Here is a 22055-nt window from a genome sequence, read left to right on the forward strand (position 1 = left end):
CATTTGCATACAGTGAATCTGAAGAGGCAGTTTATTTACTTGTTAAGTCCTTTTAATGAAAATATGGCGTGGTGTGGCTCTTGAGAATCGTTAACAAGTGCTTGCTATTCAGATAACGTAAACCCTCTTGAGTTTTTTGCTGACAATACATTTTTTTGAGAGAATAGGCATGGTGACTAGTTATGATTAGCTAGAGTTGTTGGGTATACTCTGGGATTTAAGTGATAGTTTAATAGAGAGAAACTAGAAGGTCGTATCTACGTCACATTTGCGTCTAATATCTCCCAATCAGCGTATACAGATGACATTAATTAAAATGTTATGATTTTGAAACCTGTATCTCAGAAGCACCGTATATCAGGATTTCTACTTGTTTTTCCATTATGTTTATGAAACCTTTATATTTCTTCTATGCAGCAATGAAGGCAGACCGAAAAAGATTAAAGGTGGAGAAAACAGAACTGGTAAGCCAAATGCAGCAACTCTATGCTACACTGGAAAGTCGAGAAGAACAGCTGCGAGACTTCATAAGAAATTATGAGCAACACAGAAAAGTAAGCTTTTCAAATACTTCTTGTTATACGTCTTATTCAAGTAAAAAAACAAAAAAACTTCCAACCTGTGTCAGTTGGGGAACCGGCCAAACATTGTGTAAGGTAGATGTTCTCAAATGCAAGGTGGGTCTTGAAAATGTGTGCCAAGTATTTCCACCCTAGTGTCACCTCCTACTGGCACCTCCCGGTTACCATAATCCTATCTATATACTCCTGCTTTGTCTCATACGCTCGTAAAAATGTTGGAACTGTGCACAATAAACAGGTGAGGGATTCTCACGTTCCCACCAGAATGGGGATCAGCAACATCCGCCCAAATTTTCCAATGCTTTGCACCATGTTTGCATTGCTTTTGTAACACAAACTCCACACAAAGTGTTATGTTGGGATTTACTGTCCAACGCAAATCGTGATTTGTGTTGGGTTGTTTCCCAAAGTAACATAAAGTTGGCGCAACGCGTTGCTTTGCATTAGTTGGCATCAAGGGCGTGTTCTATCGGTGGTACATTCCTCGCAACCTTCCATGGGTTTGGTGCAAATCCTTGTCTACAAACATTCATAGACTGAGATTAGTGCCAAAATATTATGCTTCCTCAAGGCAGGCGTAGCAAGGAGAAATGTTTTAATTTCTCCTAATTTTTCCTTATTAGTAAATAAAGCACACACACAAAGTAGGAAAAGTTGAAGTAGATAGTTTTCGTATACCCAAAGCGCCTTCTTCTAGTACCCAAAATACTCCTTCCAGAACACACACACCTGCACTATGGTGCAAGGGTGTGTGCATTGGCAGCCAAAGGTGTGCCAGTGCTAGGGAAATGACGAAAATGGGCAGTAACTTAGTGGATGTGGTGCATTCTTCACTCTCCCTCTGACGCAAGGCAGAGCAACATCTTTGGTGCTGCGCCACCTTGCATCAAATATTAGTAAACCTGGGCCCTGATTCCTACGGGCTGTCAGCGGTCAGTGTAATTGAATACCAAATAGTCCTTTACAGGTGCACACATTTAGTTACTGAAGCAATCCTGGTAAACCAAATCCATATTGACCTTGAGTCTGCTTCATTTTTAGGTTTTGCCTAAGCGAAAGCTGCGCACTGTGCAGCTTTTCGCGCAGGCGAAAACCTTATGTTTACAGTAGAGTGGCTTGGGAATCCGCCCTCTGTTCCATTGGCTAGCTCCATAAATGGAGGCTAGCCATTGGAACAGAGATCTGTCCGTCATGGCCGGACCAGATTCGTGGGCGTTCCCGCGATTTCTTCCCTCTCCGCTCCTCTGTGCGCGTCATCTCGGCGGTGGGCGGGTTGTTTTAGGTTTGTTTTGTTCATTCCAGGCCGACCGCCGCCGGAAGAAGTCCAGGTGAGTGCCCGTTCCCGCCCCCGCTCCCCCCTCCTGCTGACCGTGTGCCGTTCCCGCCCCCCCTCCCGCTGTCCGTGCCTTTCCCGCCCCCCCTCCCGCTGTCCGTGCCTTTCCTGCCCCCCTGTAGTCTTTGTTTGCCGTCCAGCTGGCCACTGTGGCTTGCCTCAGTCTCGGCCCCGGAAATGGGAGTGCTCGGGTCAATCGCCCAGGTCACTGATGTAGCAGCAGCTCTCCTTGTTGCATCTGCTTTTTCTCCTAGTAATAAACGTGTTCCTGTCACCGTCTATTTGAAACGGTAGCATCTCTTTGCTTTTCACCTTCAAGGCATTGTCAATTGTTCCGCTCATACGGCACTGTACACACTCCCTCTGTTGTGCCAATTAATATCGCACCGCAGTTTTTCTTCAGTGCATCCGCTTTTCCTCCTGATGATAAATGTGTTCCTTTCTCCATCTAACTAAAAACGCAGCAGCTCTTAGCTTTTCACCCGCAAGGCAGTCCTAATTTCTCTGCACATACGGCACTGTGTACACTCTCTTTGTTATTTCAATCAATATCGCTGCACCTTAAAATAAACGTGTTCCTCTCCATAACTGACAGAAGCGGCAACCGCTCTCTTGCTTTAAACTATCTTAAAGTTTCAAACTCCTCAGTGTAGTTCCTAACTGCGCTTCCATTTCCACGTATTTGCTTTTTACAACTTGTAAATGTGTTCCACTCCACATTTGACAGAAGCAGCAGCTGCTCCTAGCTTTGCACGATCTTAAAGTCCAAAGCTCCTCAAATTAGTATCACACAGCGTTGCCTTTCTAAACAGATTCACATTAACGACAGCTTATCAGGAGTCTCTTCACAGCTCTGCCTTTTCTAATTACAGGCGCATTATCAACTGCTCACCGGTAGCTTCTCCACTGATCGGTGTCAAACGATATCAACTGCATTAGAAAGATAACATGTGTTGTCAGAATACAACATTGTATGCCTCATGCAATTATTGGACTTGCAGCACTGTGACCTTCATTTGTGGGTGGACCAGGTGGAATTGTGATAATTATTGCATGTTTTAAAATCCCCCCCTCCCGCTGTCCATGCCTTTCCCGCCCCCCCCCTCCCGCTGTCCGTGCCTTTCCCGCCCCCTCTCCCGCTGTCCGTGCCTTTCCTGCCCCCCTGTCGTCTTTGTTTGCTGTCTTTGCGTGGCTCGTCCCTCGTTGCTTGTTTAAATCAGTCTTAGGAAGAAAGTCAGAGAAAGCCATCCCCTGCAGGTTGTGCATAAATCGCTGCAGTAACACACTACTGTGTAAATACATACACACGGATATCATCTGCATTAGAAAGATAAAATTTGTTGCCAGAATACAACATTGTATGCCTCATGCAATTATTGGACTTGCAGCACTGTGACTTTCATTTGTGCGTGGACCAGGTGGAATTGTGATAATTATTGCATGTTTTAAAATCCGATATTCTTGAGAGTGGAATTTAAGTGAGGCAGTTTTCGCCTAACAAACGGTATGATGTTTGCATTGGGGCATTACTTGCTTTGCACACCAGAAACCAAGTTCTGATGTATATTGGCCACTTACTTCAAGGACATTTTTTTTGACCTACCCAAATGTACGTGTTGAAAATTGTGGGCGTGCCATACTTACAATCAATATCCAAATATGCTTGTGTGGTACTTGGGGGCTGGGGCATTTGCAAACCCTCCTGTTCTGAAATCGGCAGGCTGCAGCTCTAGCCACTAGGCCACATCCCGCCCCTTCTGGGTAGAGGAGCAGGGAGGACACCTTTGGATGTGCTCAGAAGCGGAGTGGTGCTTCAGTGTGTATATATGAATTAGTCTACCTATTTATGTTTAACACAGGAACAGACAGGGTCTCTCCCTTGTGTGTCAACTAACAGAGAGGGCCACTTAGGCTTCTATTTGAATCAGGAAATGGCGCTTCTTCGTCTGTACATGTACAATCAGGGCAAGCTCTGTGTGTGCGCAGGGTCAGTGGCCTGGCATGTGAGAGACTGCAGCTCTTACACAAGAATGACAGTAATGTCCCCACCAACCGCTGATCTTAGCCGACCATGATCAGAATCTTCTTGGCTTTCTTCTCTTTTAGGGGTAGCTAGAGCACAAACATGGCACTTTTTGCTTTCTTTGACCCTCTTCTGTCCCTGCTTGCCACAGGTTCATTGCCAAGTCTCCAATTGGTTGCCTTGTCCTTGTTTGCTTTCTCTGACCCTCCTCTGACGTTGCTTGATTTCTGTAGTCCTAATCTGTCCCTTTTTCTCTGGGGGGGGGGGGGCTCTCTCACCTACCCTGCTTGTTTCACCTGCCTTTGCTTGCCTCCAGATTAGCTCGCAGTGTGTGTGTGTGTGGAGGGCTATGTGTGGGTGTGTGAGGGGGGCCGACAGTGTTACGGGGGGCTCTGTGTGGGGGGGGCTCTGTGTGGGTGTGTGGGGGGCTCTGTGTGGGTGTGTGTGCGGAGGCTCTATGTGTGTGTGTGTGTGTGTGTGGGGGGCTCTGTGTGGGGGGCTCTCTGTGGGTGTGTGTGTGGCATTTGCAAGAGATTAAGCTATTGCCATTGTAAATGACAATGCCATTTATTTATCGGTTTTCAAAACCAACACATAAATAAAAATGTTGTCATTTACAATGCCAATAGCTCTAACTTTTGCAAAGGCAAAACCGTTGCATTGTAAATGCTTGTTAAGGGTCTCTTCACCCCCACGTCTGAGTCATGAAGCGCTGAAGTCGTTCCAGATGTACCTCAAACATCATTCAGTACTTTGCTACTTAGTACAATTGCATACCTGAAGAATCTGCATGCACGTTCTTCAGATTATTTCATGTCCATGTTGTGCTTTCCCGTGCAGGTTGTTACACAGCCCTGTTGTCTATGTTGGCTACAGTTTTGGAGAAATGTGCTCACTTTCTTCAGCTCTTGCTGCTAACCCTTCACATCTTAGAGCGAAGGGGTGGGTGCAACCAGCTGCAAGTTCCTTACCTTATGGGGTCTTTACCTTTACCTTATGTTTGCACCCGGATTTGACTGTTGACATAGTTCCACTGACAGATGTCTGTTCCCCACAAATCGGTGTGTCATCATCCTTTGGGCCAACGGGATCCTTCAACCTTTGATGGTTTCCCCTGAGCTGTTCATAATGTACCCAAACTTCGAACAGGTTAAGTACGCAGTGCTTCATGGGCGTTTATACGACCCTGGTGTCCAACCTGGGGTAATCTGTTACGTCAGCACCTTATGTGGAGGTCTGATGTATGCTGTAGTATTACTCCTCTTACTGTGGACCTGTGAGGTCCACTGTTTATCCCTATGAAGGTTTGGAAATCACTTAATTTGACTTACTTTGCTTTCCATACACCTGTGGCCACTGTGCGAGCCTTCTTTCTTGGCCTCCCTGGTAGCCCCTGAGGCCTTGCAGCTGACCGAAGTTGGAAGGAACTGTTCCTTCGTCAGAGCTTCTGAGTACAACTGAAATGCTTCTTTCTTCTAAGTGAGACGACTTGGCTCTCAAGCACTAGGTTGGGACAAGAGAACCCTCGATTCCTCCTGAGCACATTTGGTCACTGTTCACGCTTCATTCTCCGTGCCTGCCATCCACCAGCTAACCGGTGCTACTAAGACTCCTCTGAACACAGGCATCTGTGAGAATCCAGAGGCCATCCAAAGCCCTCTTTGCACCTCCACTGACCCTCGATGATCCACTACCTTCGATGGTGGCAAAGCTAGTCGGGCTTCACTGTAGGAGCTAGAGATCCCGCACCGCCTATCTCTGCCAGGGGCCTCTGTAGCACTAGGAAAATCTAACACTACCCTGAACTCTGGTTCTTAAGTGAAGGTCTGTTTGGGGGCTCCTGATAGCAGACTGCCCTGTCGACTTTCTTTCTCCAGCTACTTTAACACACGTCCCCATGGCTGCCTGCTGGAAAAGGGATGCACTATAAACTACGGCTCGCAGCAACAGTAGGAGTGTTTAGGTTGTTCAGGTGTGAGCACTATACTACGTAAGAATAAAGTGAAAACCTTGATTTGATCGAGCTTGTTGTCGTAAGCTTACCAGGCGTTGAGTTTGGTCAATTCAAGGCTGTTAAATTAACAAAAATAGTCTGGCTTGCTAGGTGGATCCTGGAGGAGCTGAATTGGCATTTCTTCTGTTTGTGATTGATTATAAAAATAATAATCCAAATGCGTTGGATAAAAGCACTATGTAAGTATGAAGTTATTATTAATTCAGCATTTAGCAAGTCACCCTGCATATTGTTTTAGATTTTATTTCATTTAGACTCAGCCATATAAAACATGGTCCTAAAAGTGTGAAGAAGAAATCAGTGAAGCATTTTGTAGGAGATTAGAAAGGCTTGCACAAGTCAGTCAAATCTTCTTTCTTTTTTTGTTAAGTAGGAGTAGAGATTTAGGGCTTTATATAGAGTTTGACGCACAGAGTACTCCATCAAAATGTCGTGGCTATCCCTTCCACCATATTACAAGAGCAATAGGCAATATTGCTTTGTACTACAGCTGGTTGGACAGCCACCAAGTTTGTGACGGAATATCATATCCCCAAAACTGTAAGAAAGGCTTCTAGTTTCAATTACCCAAGTTACTCAGAATATTTTACAATTAACAAAATGGCCTTAAAAAGGGTCAAGCTCTCTCTGTATCTTTTACTCGGTGAGAGTCATACCCAAGAACTGGTATCCTTGAAAGTTCAATATTATTTAATCTTCCAGGTAAGGCACACCTGCCTCTTATGTGATTTCATGCTTCCATTCCTGCCTCTAAATAGGTTGGATGCCAAACTGTAAAATAAATTGCACTTGCAAGACCGTGATGCACACCTATCATAGAAGCATGACATAAATGTTTGCTCCTTAGAGAGATCCGCATCTCCACACTGTCAGTCCATGAAATAGAACAAGCTATCTGTGAGCTACAGTCTGGCAAATCCGCTGGGCCAAATGGCCTACCGGCTGAAATGTATGGCTTCTATGGTGGGACAATATATGCTCAGTATGTTCCAGCAGGCGGGGCGGTGGGCAGAATCCCAGAGGATCAATGGCTGGCCACGATAGTGCTTATTCCCAAGAGAGGTAAGCCCCCTGAGAACTGCCACTTGTACAGACGATGTCACTCCTAAATACGGAAGTTAAGATACTGGCGAAGGCCATTGCGATCTGGCTCCGGGGAGTAAAAACCTCCATAATACACCCTGATCAGTCCGGATTCATGCACTTGAGATGCTTATACGGAGTTCTGCAAATAACCGCAGACTGGAGAGGGGGGACGCCGTACTGGTATCACTAAATGCAAGGATGGTGCTCTACAGTATTGAATGGCTCTATCTTTTTCCTGTATCGGAGAGGTTCGGGTTGGGTCTGAGGTTCTGTGCCTGGATTAGGCTCCTATATACTGATCTTCTGGTGTGGGTATGGGTGAATGGGACAGTACCCCGCCCTTTCTCCCTCCATAAGGCTATGAAACAGGGATGCCCGCTGTCCCCTATGCTTTTTGCGCTGCCATTGGAACCACTAGCTTCATGTGTCTGACACGACCTATTGGTGGCAAGCATAATGGGAGAGAGTGTCTGGTATGAAAAAAATATCATTGTATGACGATGACATTTTTCTATATGCCACGCGCCCCCGTTTCATTGTGGGAAGGTTGCTCCATATTTTTCATCTGTATGGCAGTTACTCTGGATACCAAATTAACTGGGACAAATCCCTCCTGTTTCCTTTGTTCAGCTATTCTCAATCCCTTCTGGCTAGTGGGAAATCCCTTCTAGTAAAGGATAATTTTAAAGACCTTGGTATACAAATATCGAGGAAGGAAAATGAGTTCCTAACGGATACCCTACTGCCACAGTTAGATAGCTGGCAGAAAGATGCAACACAATGGCGTCAGTTTCCAGTGTCCCAGATGGGAAGGGTTGCCCTGTTTAAAATGATGACATTGCCTTGTTTATTATATGTCCTACAGAATAGCCCCTACAGAATACCGGCCAACTTTTTTCATAAGGTAAATGGTGAAATTCGAAAATTGTTATGAAATTGAGGCAGCTCCAGGATATCCCTGCATAAGTTACTGAGAGGAGTATTTGACGGGGCTCTTGCGAACCCGGATATAAAACAAATCATACTGGGCAGCCCACCTGGTCACAATGAATGACTGGGTGTTAACTTGACAGGAGGAAACAGCCTACAGGGTAGACTGATAATCTATTGACCGGCGGGGATACCCAGCGGTGTTAAATCACAAACCGTTAGAAAGGCAATTGCACCACACACATTAACGGGAGTTCGCGCCTGGAGAGAAGCCACAAAATTCCTCGGATGGGGAGACAATGTGACAGGGAAAACTCCACTGTGAGATAGTGATCTCTTGAAGGTGGAGGAAAACCTGAAGGGATTCAGTAAATGGGGCCAGCTGTGTATTAATCATCTTGGGGACGTCTGGAGCGGTCAGGCCATTATTTCTTTGAAGACTTAAGAGCGGAATACCAAATGTCTGCAGCCAAAAGGTTCCACTCTCTACAGCTGAGACATGCACTGTGGGCTCACATCCTCTAGGGTGAGCAGCTGCCAGACTATGCACCTTTAGAAGATAGGCTTTTGCTGGACCAAATGCCAGAGAAGGTCACCTCCTTGATTTATCGAAAGGTTATGAATAACACGCCTGACCCGCTGAGCACCTTGCGGGAAGTGTAGGAGAATGATGTGGGACTACTTGTCAATCAATCAGGAGTTTGTTAAAGCGCGACTACTCATCGTAAGGGTCTCAAGGCACTAGGGGTAGGGGGTGGGGGGGGTGCAGGTTCCATGCCATCAAGGAGGGGGTCTGTCGAAGAGCCAGGTTTTGAGGTTTCTTGCGAAGATGGGGAGCGATGTTGTCTGTCTGAGGTGGAGCGGAAGGGCGTTCCATGCTTTGGCCGCGAGGAAGGAGAAGGAGCGGCCTCCCGATCTGGTCTTTCTGGTGCGGGGGACCACGGCGTAGGAAAGCTGGGCTGATCGTAGGGTCCTTTGGGGTGCGTGGAATTTGAGTCGGCTGTTCAGGTATGCTGGTCCGGTGCCGTGGAGGGCCTTGTGTGCGTGGGTGAGCATCTTAAAGGTGATTCTCGCCTCGACGGGGAGCCAGTGGAGTGTGCGCAGGTGCTGGGAGATGTGGCAGTGTTTTGGCAGGTTGAGGACCAGTCTTGCGGCGGCGTTCTGGATGTTCTGTAGCTTGCGGATGAGGTTTTTGTTTATTCCGGCGTAGAGTGCGTTGCCGTAGTCGAGTCTGCTGGTGACCAGGGCGTGAGTGACTGTCTTTCGGTGTTCGAGGGGGATCCATTTGAAGGTCTTACGAAGGAGGCGGAAGGTGTGGAAGCAGGAAGATGAGACAGAGTTGATCTGGCGGTCCATTTTGAGCTCGGAGTCCAGGATGATTCCCAGGTTGCGTGCGTGGTCTGTGGGGGTTGGCGGGTTTCCGAGGGCGGTGGGCCACCAGGTGTCGCTCCAGGCGTCGGGGTTTGGGCCCATGATGAGTACTTCTGTTTTGTTGGTGTTTAGTTGAAGGCAGCTGTTTTTCATCCATTTGGCGACGGCTTCCATGCCTTCTCGAAAGTTGCGTCTGGCGGTGTTGGGCTCGTTGGATAGGGAGAGGATGAGCTGGGTGGCGTCTGCATATGACACGATGTTGAGTCCATAGGTTCTGACGATGGGGGCAAGTGGAGCCATGTAGACGTTGAAGAGCGTCGGGCTGAGGGAGGAGCCCTGGGGGACTCCGCAGGTGATCGGTGTGGGGTCCGAGAGGAAAGGGGGGAGTCTGACCCGCTGCGTCCTGCCGGAGAGGAAGGAGCAGATCCAGTCGAGGGCCTTGTCCTGGATTCCTGCATCGTAGAGTCTGCGTATTAGGGTGCGGTGGGAGACTGTGTCGAACGCCGCTGATAGGTCGAGGAGGATGAGGGCTACTGTTTCTCCTTTGTCCAGTAAGGTGCGGATGTCGTCTGTTGCGGCGAGGAGGGCGGTTTCCGTACTGTGGTTTTTTCTGAAGCCGGATTGGGAGGAGTCGAGGATGTTGTGTTCTTCAATGAATGTGGCGAGTTGGCTGTTGATGGCTTTCTCGATGACTTTCGCTGGGAACGGGAGCAGGGAGATGGGTCTGTTGTTTTTGAGGTCGGTGGGGTCCGCTGAGGGTTTCTTTAGGAGGGGGTTGACCTCGGCGTGTTTCCAGTCGTCGGGGAACGAGGCGGTCGCCAGGGAGCGGTTGATGGTTTGGCGGAGCATGGGTGCGATGGTGTTGGCGGCTCTGTTGAAGATGTGGTGGGGGCAGGGGTCCGTAGGGGCCCCTGAGTGGATTGACTTCATTGTCTTCAGTGTGTCTTCGGTGGTGAGGGCTGTCCAGTCATCAATCGCTGGTTTCCGGGTGTCGGGGGTGGTTGGTGAGTGTTCAGTGTGTTGGTTGTCTTCGTCGAAGTTGTCGTAGATGCTCTTGATTTTGTGGTGGAAAAAGATGCTGAGTTTGTCGCAGAGGTCTTGTGAGGGAGGGATGTCGGTAGACTCGCTGGTGGGTTGGGCGAACTCCTTGATGATGCTGAAGAGTTCCTTGCTGTTGTGTGCGTGGGTGGAGATTCTGTCTTCAATCGCTTTTTTCCTCGTTTCTCTGATGAGTTGATGGTGGGCGTTGGTGGCGGCTCTGAAGTTGTTGTGGGCTTCTGTGGATTTGGTGTTTCTCCAGGCCTTTTCAAGGCGGCGGCATGTGCGCCTGGACTCTCGAAGTTCGGTGGTAAACCATCTGGCTTTCTTGGCACGGGTATTGTTTTTCTTGAGGGGGGCTATGGTGTTGGTGCTGTCCGAGATCCATCTATGCAGGGTTCGGGCTGCGGTGTTGGGGTCGTCGTTTTCCGCGATGGTTGGGGTGGAGTTGTTGAGTGAGGAGGTGAGCTGGTCATCGGGGATTTTGGTCCAGTTTCTTTGTTGAAGCAGGTGCTGGTATCTGTGGATGGTGGGTGTTCTGAAGGTGAAGTGGACGCAACGATGGTCGGTCCATGGGAGTTTGGTGGTGTGGCTGAAGGTGATGGAGTTTCCTGTAGTGAAGAGGGGGTCGAGGGTGTGTCCTGCTGAGTGCGTGGGCTCGGTCACGATCTGGCGGAGTCCAATGTTGTGGAGGTTGTCCAGGAGGGATGTGGTGTTGGGATCCAGTTGATTGTCGAGGTGGAAGTTGAGGTCTCCCAGCAGGGTCTAGTTGGTGGATGCGATGGCCTGCGGGGAGATAATGTCCGTGATGGAGTTGGCGAAGGGTCCGCGGGGTCCAGGGGGTCGGTAGATGAGGGTTCCTCGGAGGGCGGCGGTGGGGCTGGCCAGTATCTTGAAGTGAAGGTGTTCCATCAGTTCTGTGGACTCGTCAGGGAGTGTGCTCAGGCGGAGGCTGGATTTGTGGACGATGGCGATTCCTCCTCCTGGGTGGATGGGGCGGTCCTTCCTGGAGGTCTTGTATCCTTGGGGGATGGCGATGACTTGTGGACGATGATAGGGCAGAGGGAATACAGAGCCCTAGGGAGGTTGCCAGACTGGTACGTTTCCGCCTCATTCAACTCTGTTTTCTCCATAGATCCTACTCTTCTAGAACCTTAATGCACCGACTGAGTCGTTGTGGCACTGACCAATGCCCCAGGGGGTGTCAAGAGGTGGGGTTGTTTTTCCACATTCTATGGGCCTGCCCAAAGATTCAGCAATAGTGGGGAAAGATAACACGAATCATGTTGAAGGTTGTAGGCCAGACCATTCTCTATGGCTCTATGGCACATGGTCTGTGTGACTGGGGAGGCAGTATGGCCGAAATATATTAAAACATGGCTGATGGCCGCGGCCACAGTAGCAAAAAGGAATATAGCTAGGGCCTGGAGGGACGGAGCAACTACCGGTGGTAGATTGGAAGACAGATCTGAACTGGTATTGTGCAGCAGTAAAAGTTGTATTCCAGAGCCGAGGTTGCCCATGGAAATGCGATGAAGTATGTGGCCTTTGGGTTCCATACATGGGGTTATTAAGGACCTGTTGTTAAGGATAAGTGGATGGGCTCGGGTACTGGGGATTAGCTACAGTAGATAGGTTTGTCAACAATACTGTGATTTTATATCCATACCTACAGTTTTGGGCGCTAATGTCGAGGTGGGATCTCTTGTATTCAGTGTTGTTCAATTCTAATGTATGATCACCTTTATGCTGCTGGGTATATGCTTAATAAAAATAATTTAAAAAAAAGAAACATTCATTTTTTTTTTTTGCACCACCTGTTCTTTCAATCACGGATTAGCCTTTGAATGACACAGTGAAAGCTCTGTCCGAGTTCGTGGTTGCCAGGGTAAAATACTGTGCTAGGTAAAATCCCACCTTAGAAGTTCTTTTGAGCTTGGTGCCCACCCCCTGTCATCTTTCCACGTTAAATTGGTGGCAGATGCAAGAGACTGAGGATTGTTGCACCCCTGTTGTGGAGGGGAAACATAGGGCAATTTTGTCAGTGACAAGTCGTTCAAAAACCATTTGATGGCATCTTTACATCTTTGTGCTGTTCTTCTGACTCTGAGGAGGAAGAAAGAATGGTCCAACAAAGAAGAAATATCAAGAAGTGAGATTATGCTTAATAAAAACAAACAAGGAGACAATGCAATGGTACTTGCTATCATATCCAGGCCCGGGTCACAAGTAATCGTGTGCCCCTAAGTTCAATTGAAGAGCACAATAGCTTAAATTTTCTTTCAATATTTCCAAGTACTTATTTACAGCACTTGGTATTTGTATTTTATTTTACCCACACTTGATACCAATGGAAAATCCATTCGGTTGGTGTTTTTTCTACAGTGGTAAGCATAGGCTCATATGTGGGGAAAGTGAGTTTTATTGGGTGCAACTCCTGGTTATGTGGATGTAAACTGCTTGGAACACCCCCAAGATCTTAGCTTTTTAGCTATTCACAAACCATTCGCATGAGCGTTCCCACATCGAAACAGGAGTTGTAAGGAAATTGGGTTTACGATTTGCCAAAATAGTTTTCTTCTAGGCTGCAAGCAGTGGCGTAGCTAGCCCTATGGCCGCCTGTGGCGATCCCTGCTTTTGCCACCCGCGGCGGCCGCAGTGGAGAGCGGGGGAGGGCTTGCAATGGATGTAAGGTCGAAAGTGAAGCAATTCGGGTATCTTGAGGAGTTGAAAAGCATGCTAGTGAGCATTGATGTATTTGATAATTCAGCAGAGGGAGGAAGTTTCTGGGGTAGCCCAGTAATATGCATCATACTAGAAGGCTGCTCAAGTATATTTGGCTCTCTTTGTAACAAAGTGGCCTTATTCATGGAGAGGAAGTGGATCAAAAGTCGGTGCCAAATATTGTCCGGATAGCATGGGCTCTGGTGATATATAACAAAAATTGGTAGAGGTGCTTCAGTATCAAAGGTTGGGTGTGTCCAGATGCAGAGTCGTTTCTTCATTGACCATCCTTAAAGAATGCAATTAATTGTTGGTTTTAGAAGTTTTTTTTATGGTAGGCACCTGAAATTTGTTTCAACATGAGTGTTATTTCAATAAAAAATCAAATTTGTGAACTCTAGATTGGTGTATACAAAATGAAACCAGTAATGGCAAAGCCAGTAGGTCTTTCCTTTGTGGCCAATTGGCTCTGCCAGTGCAGTTTTTTTCATGGCATACAGCATCTGCAAAAATGTAGGCGCAGTACAGCACGAACGAATGGCGAGAAAAGACTTAATTGCACAGCTGAATCAGTTTGTAGGCATGCACATTTGTCACATGATATGCATGTGATGTGGACACCATTTTTTGTTTGCCCAAAAAAATTATGTAGAACTTCAGAGTTTTTTTTAATGAAGCTGAAAAACTATCAACAATATGCAGTTTATCCTTGCATAAGAAAATTATTCCATGGGGCCAACTGAGGAGGGGGTCTTGGTAGTGGATTGGGGGGAGGGATAAGAAGCACAGGAGGTAGGGAGCAACAACAAGAACAGTGAAGTTACACAAGGGAGAGAACAACACAGGGACAGTGGGAGAAGCACCCTGGCGAGTAAAACAGAGCATGAGAGGCAAGAGCAGCGCCCGGACGAGAGAGAGCGCAACATTGAGTTCTCTAAAAGTGAGAAGTGAAAGGACACAAGTAAAGAGGCTATGCTCCAGGGGAGAGACAATCACAAGATGGACAGATATTGAATAAGAAGCAAGCAACTGAGTCACAGAAAACACATCTGGTAGCCAATTTGCAGGCTTTAAGCCCACTGCAAGTTCTTGGTAAACTGACAATAGGTCTTTCGTAATCTGAAAGCATGAACTGTCTGTTAGCTTGACCTAAAAATCGCAGAAATATATTTTTGGTACAAAAGAACGGCAGTGGTCTAATTCTACGGTGATCCGTAACAGGAACAGGTCCTTCAACTGGTCCAGAACATGAAGCAAGAATGAAGACTGGAAGCTCTGGAAAGAGGATGAGGATATGAGGACTGGGATGGGGAGCCCACGCAGGCTGGTGAGGGAAATTTAAAGAAGCAAAGTCAATAGGTCTGGTCTATGAAAGTGCGGGGAATGAGATTTTAATATCTGTTTATGATCAATTTGATAACTTATCTCATTCGTCAAATTTGGATCGGTTGTTATCTGTCATTGAGTAAAAGACAAACCCCGCATAGGTTAGATAAACCCCATTAACTGACGCAACTCTGAAGAACCACTTACAACTGATAAAGTTTAAAAGTTTTAATATAAAATTAAGAAAAGTTGCAAATACAATCCTCTCAGGATCAAATTCAACAAATATACTGGAACTAGAAGGAACATATATTCCCTAAAGAACCTCAGTCTACAAACGAATACAATTAAAGTCAGTTCCAGAATCAACAAATTAAAAAGCATAGATATGATGTGGTTCTGTTGCGTCATCTACAGAAAGAGAAAATAAACAAGTTAAATCTGTCCCTACTCTATGCTAGGTGACATCCCTATTTCGCAAGTTCCTTACCTAAAAAGGTGTCAGCAGTTTGACTTCCAAAGAAGTTCAAACTCTCTTAGCCTCTAAAGGTAACTTAAGTTTAAGAAGCAGTACCCTCTCTGCCTACCCATCCGCTCTCTAAGGGTCCTCGGCCTACTGCTCTCTTGCGCTCTGATCTCTCTCAGCGCATCTGCTCAAGTCATCTGCCCTTCGCCCTACTCTCTGAGCTGTTCGCCTTCGCTTCGCTCTGAGCAATTCGCTATCTTCTCCCCGGGGTGCTGTCCCTAAAATACACAATCACAGTGTGGGTGGAACGCCCCTTCGACGCCCACCACGGACTTTCCCCATGAGGTCATTTTCTAGCTCTTTCCATGGCTTCATCTCTTCTCGTCGTCCGTTAAGTTGACCCTTCTTCTTACACGCCATCTTCGTCTTCTTGTTGGTGACTTCATTTGACATTTCATATGACATTTCGGATCAAAAGTCTATAACCTCAGCAGAACTTTAATCTTTACGACTATATGTATAACCTTTCTTGGTCCTGTGAATGGTCATTTCAAAACAAGACTCAAATTCCAAGCGTCTCCTCTCACGTTTAGGCAATAAACTTCGTCCGGTATTGTCACCTTAAATCTAACAAGAACTAGACTCCTTGGCTCGCACGTTCACATCAAGGCTATTCACGACTCCTGTGAGTCCACTAAATTACATACAGCAGACTACACTCCTGCGAACCCTTGGTCAGTCAGGTTAAAATCACAAATGACCTAAAACTCTTCTAACATTCCTACCAACTTCTTCTGCACAGTATAACCTTTAACACACATTTATATATAATCGCATTTAGCAAATCCTTTGCTTATAAGTGAATACATTTTACATAGAATACAAAGTTATTCTCATTTGTTACATCGTTATGTATGCTCTCTGCACATTTCTCCATGTTACAATTCTCGCCGTTTCTCCATTTAAAGTTACACACGTACATGAATTCTACTTCACACGTTCTTCAGTTCGTAAGCATTTCTACACATTTCTACATTAGCCCACTATGTATACGGGCCTTCTAAATCTAATGCATGTTCAAGAGTAAATACAGTTACATTTCCTATATTACTTTGGTTACATCTGTTAACTTTATGCTATAAGGTGTCAACTTCACGTTACAGCATACATTTCGTTCCTACGTTTATACGATATGCTTCTAAATATGGCTCGGATATACGTTTTATTCAAATTGCGCTCTCTCAGTTCCCCCCTTTGATGACTTTTAGGAGTCATCACTAAATGCAATTTGAATAGCACCTTACACAGAACTAGTTACAACATTCCCTTCTCTAAAAACGGGTTCCTGAACGCCAGGAACCCGTTTTTAGAGAAGACGAGACATCGTCACAGGAGGAAAATACCCGATTAATACTGTATGGAGAGAGACTGATTTTAACCACTATCTACGGGCCAAAACAACGTGGAAAATAGACTAAGAGGACAACTGAACCCCAATGACGTTGTGGCAGGGGTGTTGAACAAGAGATTAGAGGTCGAATTTACTCAATCAAGCCTTGAAGAAGTCTGTGGATTAACACCATATCAGACGAAACACGTGTCGGCTAGGAGGTTTTATGAACAATCAACGCATGAAATAAAAGAAAGAAGAGAAGAAAAGAAACAGTGATTTGTGATTTGTACGTTGGCTGCAAAGTGAATTTTCGTGTTAGCTCAGGATAAATGTTGTGTTGTGTATCAGGGCATTGACTGGTTCATGCCTGTTGTGTTTAGATTGGTGGTCTAAACCTTGTCCTTGGAGCTATTATATATTTTCTCATCCTCACTATTATCACTGTTACCCAGCGCAACTATAACCCAACCACCAATTTCCTCATTTGTCATTTATATAGTTTCACTAATCCTAATAATGTGATTATGCAAATTAATACTATTAATACAGGTTTTAATATATACCACACAATGCTTTTACCAACGTTGGCAAACCAACTCCCAACCTTTCCTACTCCATGACCTACTTTTTCCCAAACATTTATTTTTGTCAAATCTTCGATCTCTTGATGTATCTCGGTAATGTTTCTTATGATCTTCTCAAGTGGTTTTGAATTATCAGGAATATAAGTACAACATTCCTGAACCTTCAAAGCCTTGCAAACTCCGCCTTCTTTTGCTAATAGAACATCTAGAGCAAGACGATTCTGAAGAACCATTGCTCTAATCGATTGCATCTCGCCTTCTACTAGCATTAATGACCTTGCAGTACTTGCAGACAATCTATCTACGACTGTAGCTAGTCTCCTGATCTTAACATCGTTAAGTATTAAACCTAACAAAGGAAATATCGCTCCAAATACGTCTCCTACTACTTCTGCATCTCCTACTTCTCTTTTCGCTCTTGTCGAAGCCTTTCCTTCTGTGATCGCTAAATCCTTTGCATGATATATTTTGGGGAAGACAATTGCCAAGTAACACGAACCATACCAATTGTCAGGCAGTTTTACATAGGCATTTCTTCCACATACAAAATACACATTAGGAATAGCTTGCATCCCTTTCATGAAATCTTTCGTGTAGTACTCTAACCTAAAAGCATGTTCGCAATTTACTTCACCTACAAATACACTCTCATAATATGTCTTGCTTCGAGTTAAACATAACTTTCCCTTCTGCGTTCTATCCAAAGCTATTGGACCATTGCTACCTTTCTTCTTATGTGCCTTCTCTTCTTCGGTCCAATCAGTTTTCCATTGTCCTGACATTTTTAGAATCTTCTGCCTTCTGTACCGGTCATCTACTTGTCCTATGAACTTTTTCTCAACCTCTGACACTTTGCAAGTCAGATTATTTCTGCGTGCGTATGATGTATCTAATGTATCCCAAGGAAGAAAGAATTTGGCTAATCTATCCTCCTTCTTATAATAGTCCCACTTATTCATTTGTTTATAATTCGGAACTTCAGGCAGTACCGAATCATAATTTGAAAAGTAGTACTCAAACCCTTCTCTACCATAAAATATACTAAGCAGTAAACTACATGTTATCCCATAAGTCAGTGGGAGATGATGATATCTGATGCCTTCATCTACAGAAGCCGGCAATTGCATACAAACGTAGCAATCTTTGGCCTCCATGGCATCGATATATTCGTATAACAGTTTGGCATATGCATTTGACCTAAAGTTTCCCTGTGACTCGTCTACGTGTAACCTACGAGCTTCATCTGCCAATAACGCTTTTTCACGTATAACATTGCTCTCCTCCCTCTTCCCCACAAGAGCAGGTTTCAAAGTCGTTACAGGCTTTACATCTGCTGTTTCTTTATCACTTTCATGTCCTACTATGTATGATATTGTCACTACTGTAATTATGAGAAAAATTACTACTGCTATAAGTGTACCTACTATACATTTGGCTTTTCGGTTTGGGTTGCCGTTCTCCATGTTATCAAACAGCGTAGCTCCTTCTTTTGCGAAAAAGTTTTTCTTTTTCAGTCTTGGTTTGCTTTATTTGCTTTCTCAGTCTGTAAAGTGCTCTTTATCAACAAAAGTCTCTTTTTCGCAACAATGTCTTTTTATCTTCAACAACAGACAACCCTAACCCTTCTCCGTCCTCTAAATGTAATCCCTAATTTTATTCTTCTTTCCACTCGGCGCTAGGTTATCTTCTTCTTTATAGCTTATATACAAAAGTCTTTATGCATCAACAATTATTCCCGTACCTGCAGCTTTCACAACAAGTTCCAATAATTCAAAACGAACAATTTTTTCTTCTTCTTCTGGAATTTGATGACCAAATGTTGGAAACTGTAATCGATTTAGCACTAGATCTTTGATCCGACTCAAGTATGGGGGTATGGGAAGTGTGAAAGTCAGTAACCCCTCAGTCTCGAGTCCAGGCATCAACATCCATATCTCCACTGCCACAAATGGATCGTGATCGATTACCTTCACTTCCTTCACTCTCCCAGATTTCTGTCCCCAAGACATCTGCTAGATAAGTCCACTCTGGGGTGGCGTACCTTCTGCAGGGCACACGTACCCTTCTCGATCTTCTTGGACTCTCAGTGCCTGAGTCTGTAGTTTCTTCTTCCTGATCCGACTCTTCGGCGATCGGGACAAGAGTTTTCTCCTGTTGTGCCTTTAAGCTTGGCCTTCTCCTTCTCTCCGGCCAACTAGCTTCGTCACTCCTTGTCCTCCTGCTCCTCGTTCTTGGACTTGTCTCTTGGTCACTCTCTGCTTGTTCGGTATCTGATTCGATCTCCCAATTACTCTCTTCTCCTGAGGCGACTTCGGTCCCACTGGTGTCCTGACCGTCGTCACCCTGTTCCGACACAGTCTCAGCCTCTTCGATCACCTCTACAGCTTGGCTTTCCCCCTCTGTGGCTTCTCCGCTTTCCGCTGGATTCTCATCCGAGAGAGGAGCTGTTTCTTCTAGAGGTGTTGGCACTCTTCGGGTGTGTGAGGCATGTATCCAGTTTGGCAGGCCTCCACACTTTATTGCAGTGTTCGTCACAAGTATGACTTGAAACGGTCCTCGCCAACGCACGTCTAAGCAGTTCTTCCTGACGTGTTTTTTCACCAAAACCCAGTCCCCCGGACTCAGGTCATGGCACAAGTCTTGTGCTGATGGAACCTCTGCAGCCTGGACCTGGAGGGACACAGAATTAATGGCATCAGATAGTCCCTTGCAGTAGTCCAAGATCAAATCGTCTGTGATGTTCACTAGTGCTGCAGTCGGAACCGATGGCAATCTCATAGCTCTCCCCATTAGCACTTCATGTGGAGAGAGACCTGTTCTTCTATCTGGTGTACTACGTATGCTCATAAGAACCACTGGAAGTGCGTCTGGCCAACTCAGGGATGTTGATGAACAAACTTTAGCAAGTCTGGACTTGATTGTGTTGTTGATTTGCTCTACAATCCCTGAAGCTTCTGGTCGATAGCTGCAATGTAACTTCTGATCGATACCCAATGCTGAGCACAACATCTTCTCTATTTCGCTGTTAAAATGAGTTCCTCTGTCCGATTCCAAAGAGGATGGCAACCCGAACCTCGGTATCAACTCTCTAAGTAACAGTTTCGCTACTGTAAGTGTATCGCACCTACGTGTAGGGTAAGCTTCAACCCACCTAGAGAATATGCAGACAATCACTAAAACGTATCTGAGTCTGTTGCATTTAGGCATTTCTATGAAGTCAAGCTGCATTCTATTGAAAGGCCCCCCAGACCTCCCAATGTGACTCAACGTGACTGGTGTTCTCTTTCCTACGTTTAGTTGCTGACAGATCGCACATCGCTGACATACTGCTTCTGCAGCTACTCTAAATTTTGGGTTAAACCATGTTTGTCTGAATACTCTCACCATGGCATCTCTACCTATGTGTGCTGATCCATGCAATTTCCTTGCCATTGGACTAACAAGTTCATTTGGTAAAACTGCTCTCCCATCTGCAGAGATCCAAAAGTTCATTTCACTTCTAGTACAACCAGCTGTTTCCCAGCTCTTTTTCTCATCATCTGGTGCATTCTCCTGAACACTCTTTAGCTCATCCCACGTATCTACAGTGTCTAACAACATTGTCAATTCAGTTCTTTCTTGGATTCCCCCCACTTTTACATCAGTGTGAGAATATCCCTGTTCTGCGCAGTAACGCGCTACCTCATCCGCATAGCGATTGCCCTGCGACACAAAGTCTACATTCTTCGTGTGCGCAGCGCATTTGACAACCGCTATGGCTGTCGGACCTTGCAATGCTTCTAACAATAGTCTCACGAATTCTCCATTCCTAATGGGAGAACCCGAGGAGGTCATGTAACCTCTTTGAGACCATAACTGCCCGTAATCATGAACTACCCCGAAACCATACTGGCTATCGGTGTATATGGTGACTCGAAGTTTGTTACCTGCTAAACAAGCACGCGTCAAAGCAACAATTTCGGCTACCTGAGCGGAGTGTACTCCTTCCAGGCAAGCGGCTTCTATAACTCTGGTAATTGTGCAAACTGCATAAGCTGCTCTCAGCTGACCGATATCGTCTCTTACGCATGAACCATCGACAAAGAATATTTCATCGGGATCAGTCAATGGCTCATCTACGATATCAGGTCTCGGTTTGGTGCATAGTTCAGTCACATCAAGGCAGTCATGATCTGTACAAATTTCATCATCAATCTCATTTGGAAGTGGCATCAAAGTTGCAGGATTCAAGACGGAGCATCTCTTTAGGGTCACATTCTCGGCAGCCAATATGACTTGCTCATAGCGTGTGAGCCTGCTATTCGTCAGATGCTGAGTCTTAGTCCTGGACATTAACAATTCCACAGAATGCGGTACGTACACCACTAACTGATGTCCCATTACCACACTTTCAGAACGTTCAATGCTGACACCCGTTGCAGCTAAGGATTTAAGACATCCGGGCAACGCTGCGGCTACTGGATCTAATGTAGCCGAGAAATACGCTACTGGCCTACGCGCATCTCCATGTATCTGGGCCAAAACTGCTAAAGCGCAACCCTCTCTTTCGCAGCAGTAAAGCAAAAATGGTTTTGTATAATCCGGCATTCCCAAAGCCGGGGCACGACATAAGTCCTCCCTCAGCTGCAAAAACGCCATCAAACAATCTTTGTCCCATGGTACCGGATCACTCACTCCTTTGTGCGTCAGTTGTAATAACGGTTTTGCCTTCAGTGAGAAGTTGGCTATCCACTGTCGACAATAACCGACCATGCCTAGAAACATCCTGACTTCTCTTTGTGTTTTAGGCGCGTTCATTTTCATAATCGCCTCTATTCTGTCGGGAGACACCTTCCGTTTTCCCTTTTCGATCCTATGACCCAAGTATTGCACTTCAGTTTTACAATATTGCAATTTACTTGGAGACACCTTGTGCCCGTTCTCGGCCAAGTGATTTAACAAGGTTATGGTGTCTACTCTGCAAGCTTCCTCAGTTTCTGACGCAACTAGGAGGTCGTCTATGTACTGGACTAGAACCGAATTCTTGGGCAGTACTAGACTTTCAAGATTTCTCTTCAGTAGCTGGTTAAAAATCGATGGGCTTTCTGTATACCCCTGAGGGATACGACACCATGTTAAGACGCGATCTTCCAGCTTAAAAGCAAAAAGATACTGGCTCTCTTCATCTAAAGGAATCGAAAAGAAAG

The 22055-nt window shown here is 45.7% G+C and overlaps 1 protein-coding gene across 6 annotated transcripts in view; it reads left to right on the forward strand.

Annotated features, from left to right (window-relative positions):
* Positions 1-418: 418 nt before the first annotated feature.
* KAZN (kazrin, periplakin interacting protein) overlaps positions 419-22055 on the forward strand; it is a 198865-nt gene continuing 177228 nt past the window's right edge. For all 6 annotated transcript variants that reach the window (XR_015295891.1, XM_086921865.1, XM_086921868.1 and 3 more), the window contains exon 1: positions 419-554. Coding sequence is in view for 5 of the 6 variants with exons in the window: in XM_086921865.1 (XP_086777991.1) it covers positions 420-554 (135 nt within the window). In the remaining variant the exon portion in view is untranslated. The remainder of the gene's footprint in view (positions 555-22055) is intronic.

This window comes from Lissotriton vulgaris, chromosome 5 (assembly GCF_964263255.1).
Source record: "Lissotriton vulgaris chromosome 5, aLisVul1.2, whole genome shotgun sequence".
Classification (NCBI taxonomy): domain Eukaryota; kingdom Metazoa; phylum Chordata; class Amphibia; order Caudata; family Salamandridae; genus Lissotriton; species Lissotriton vulgaris.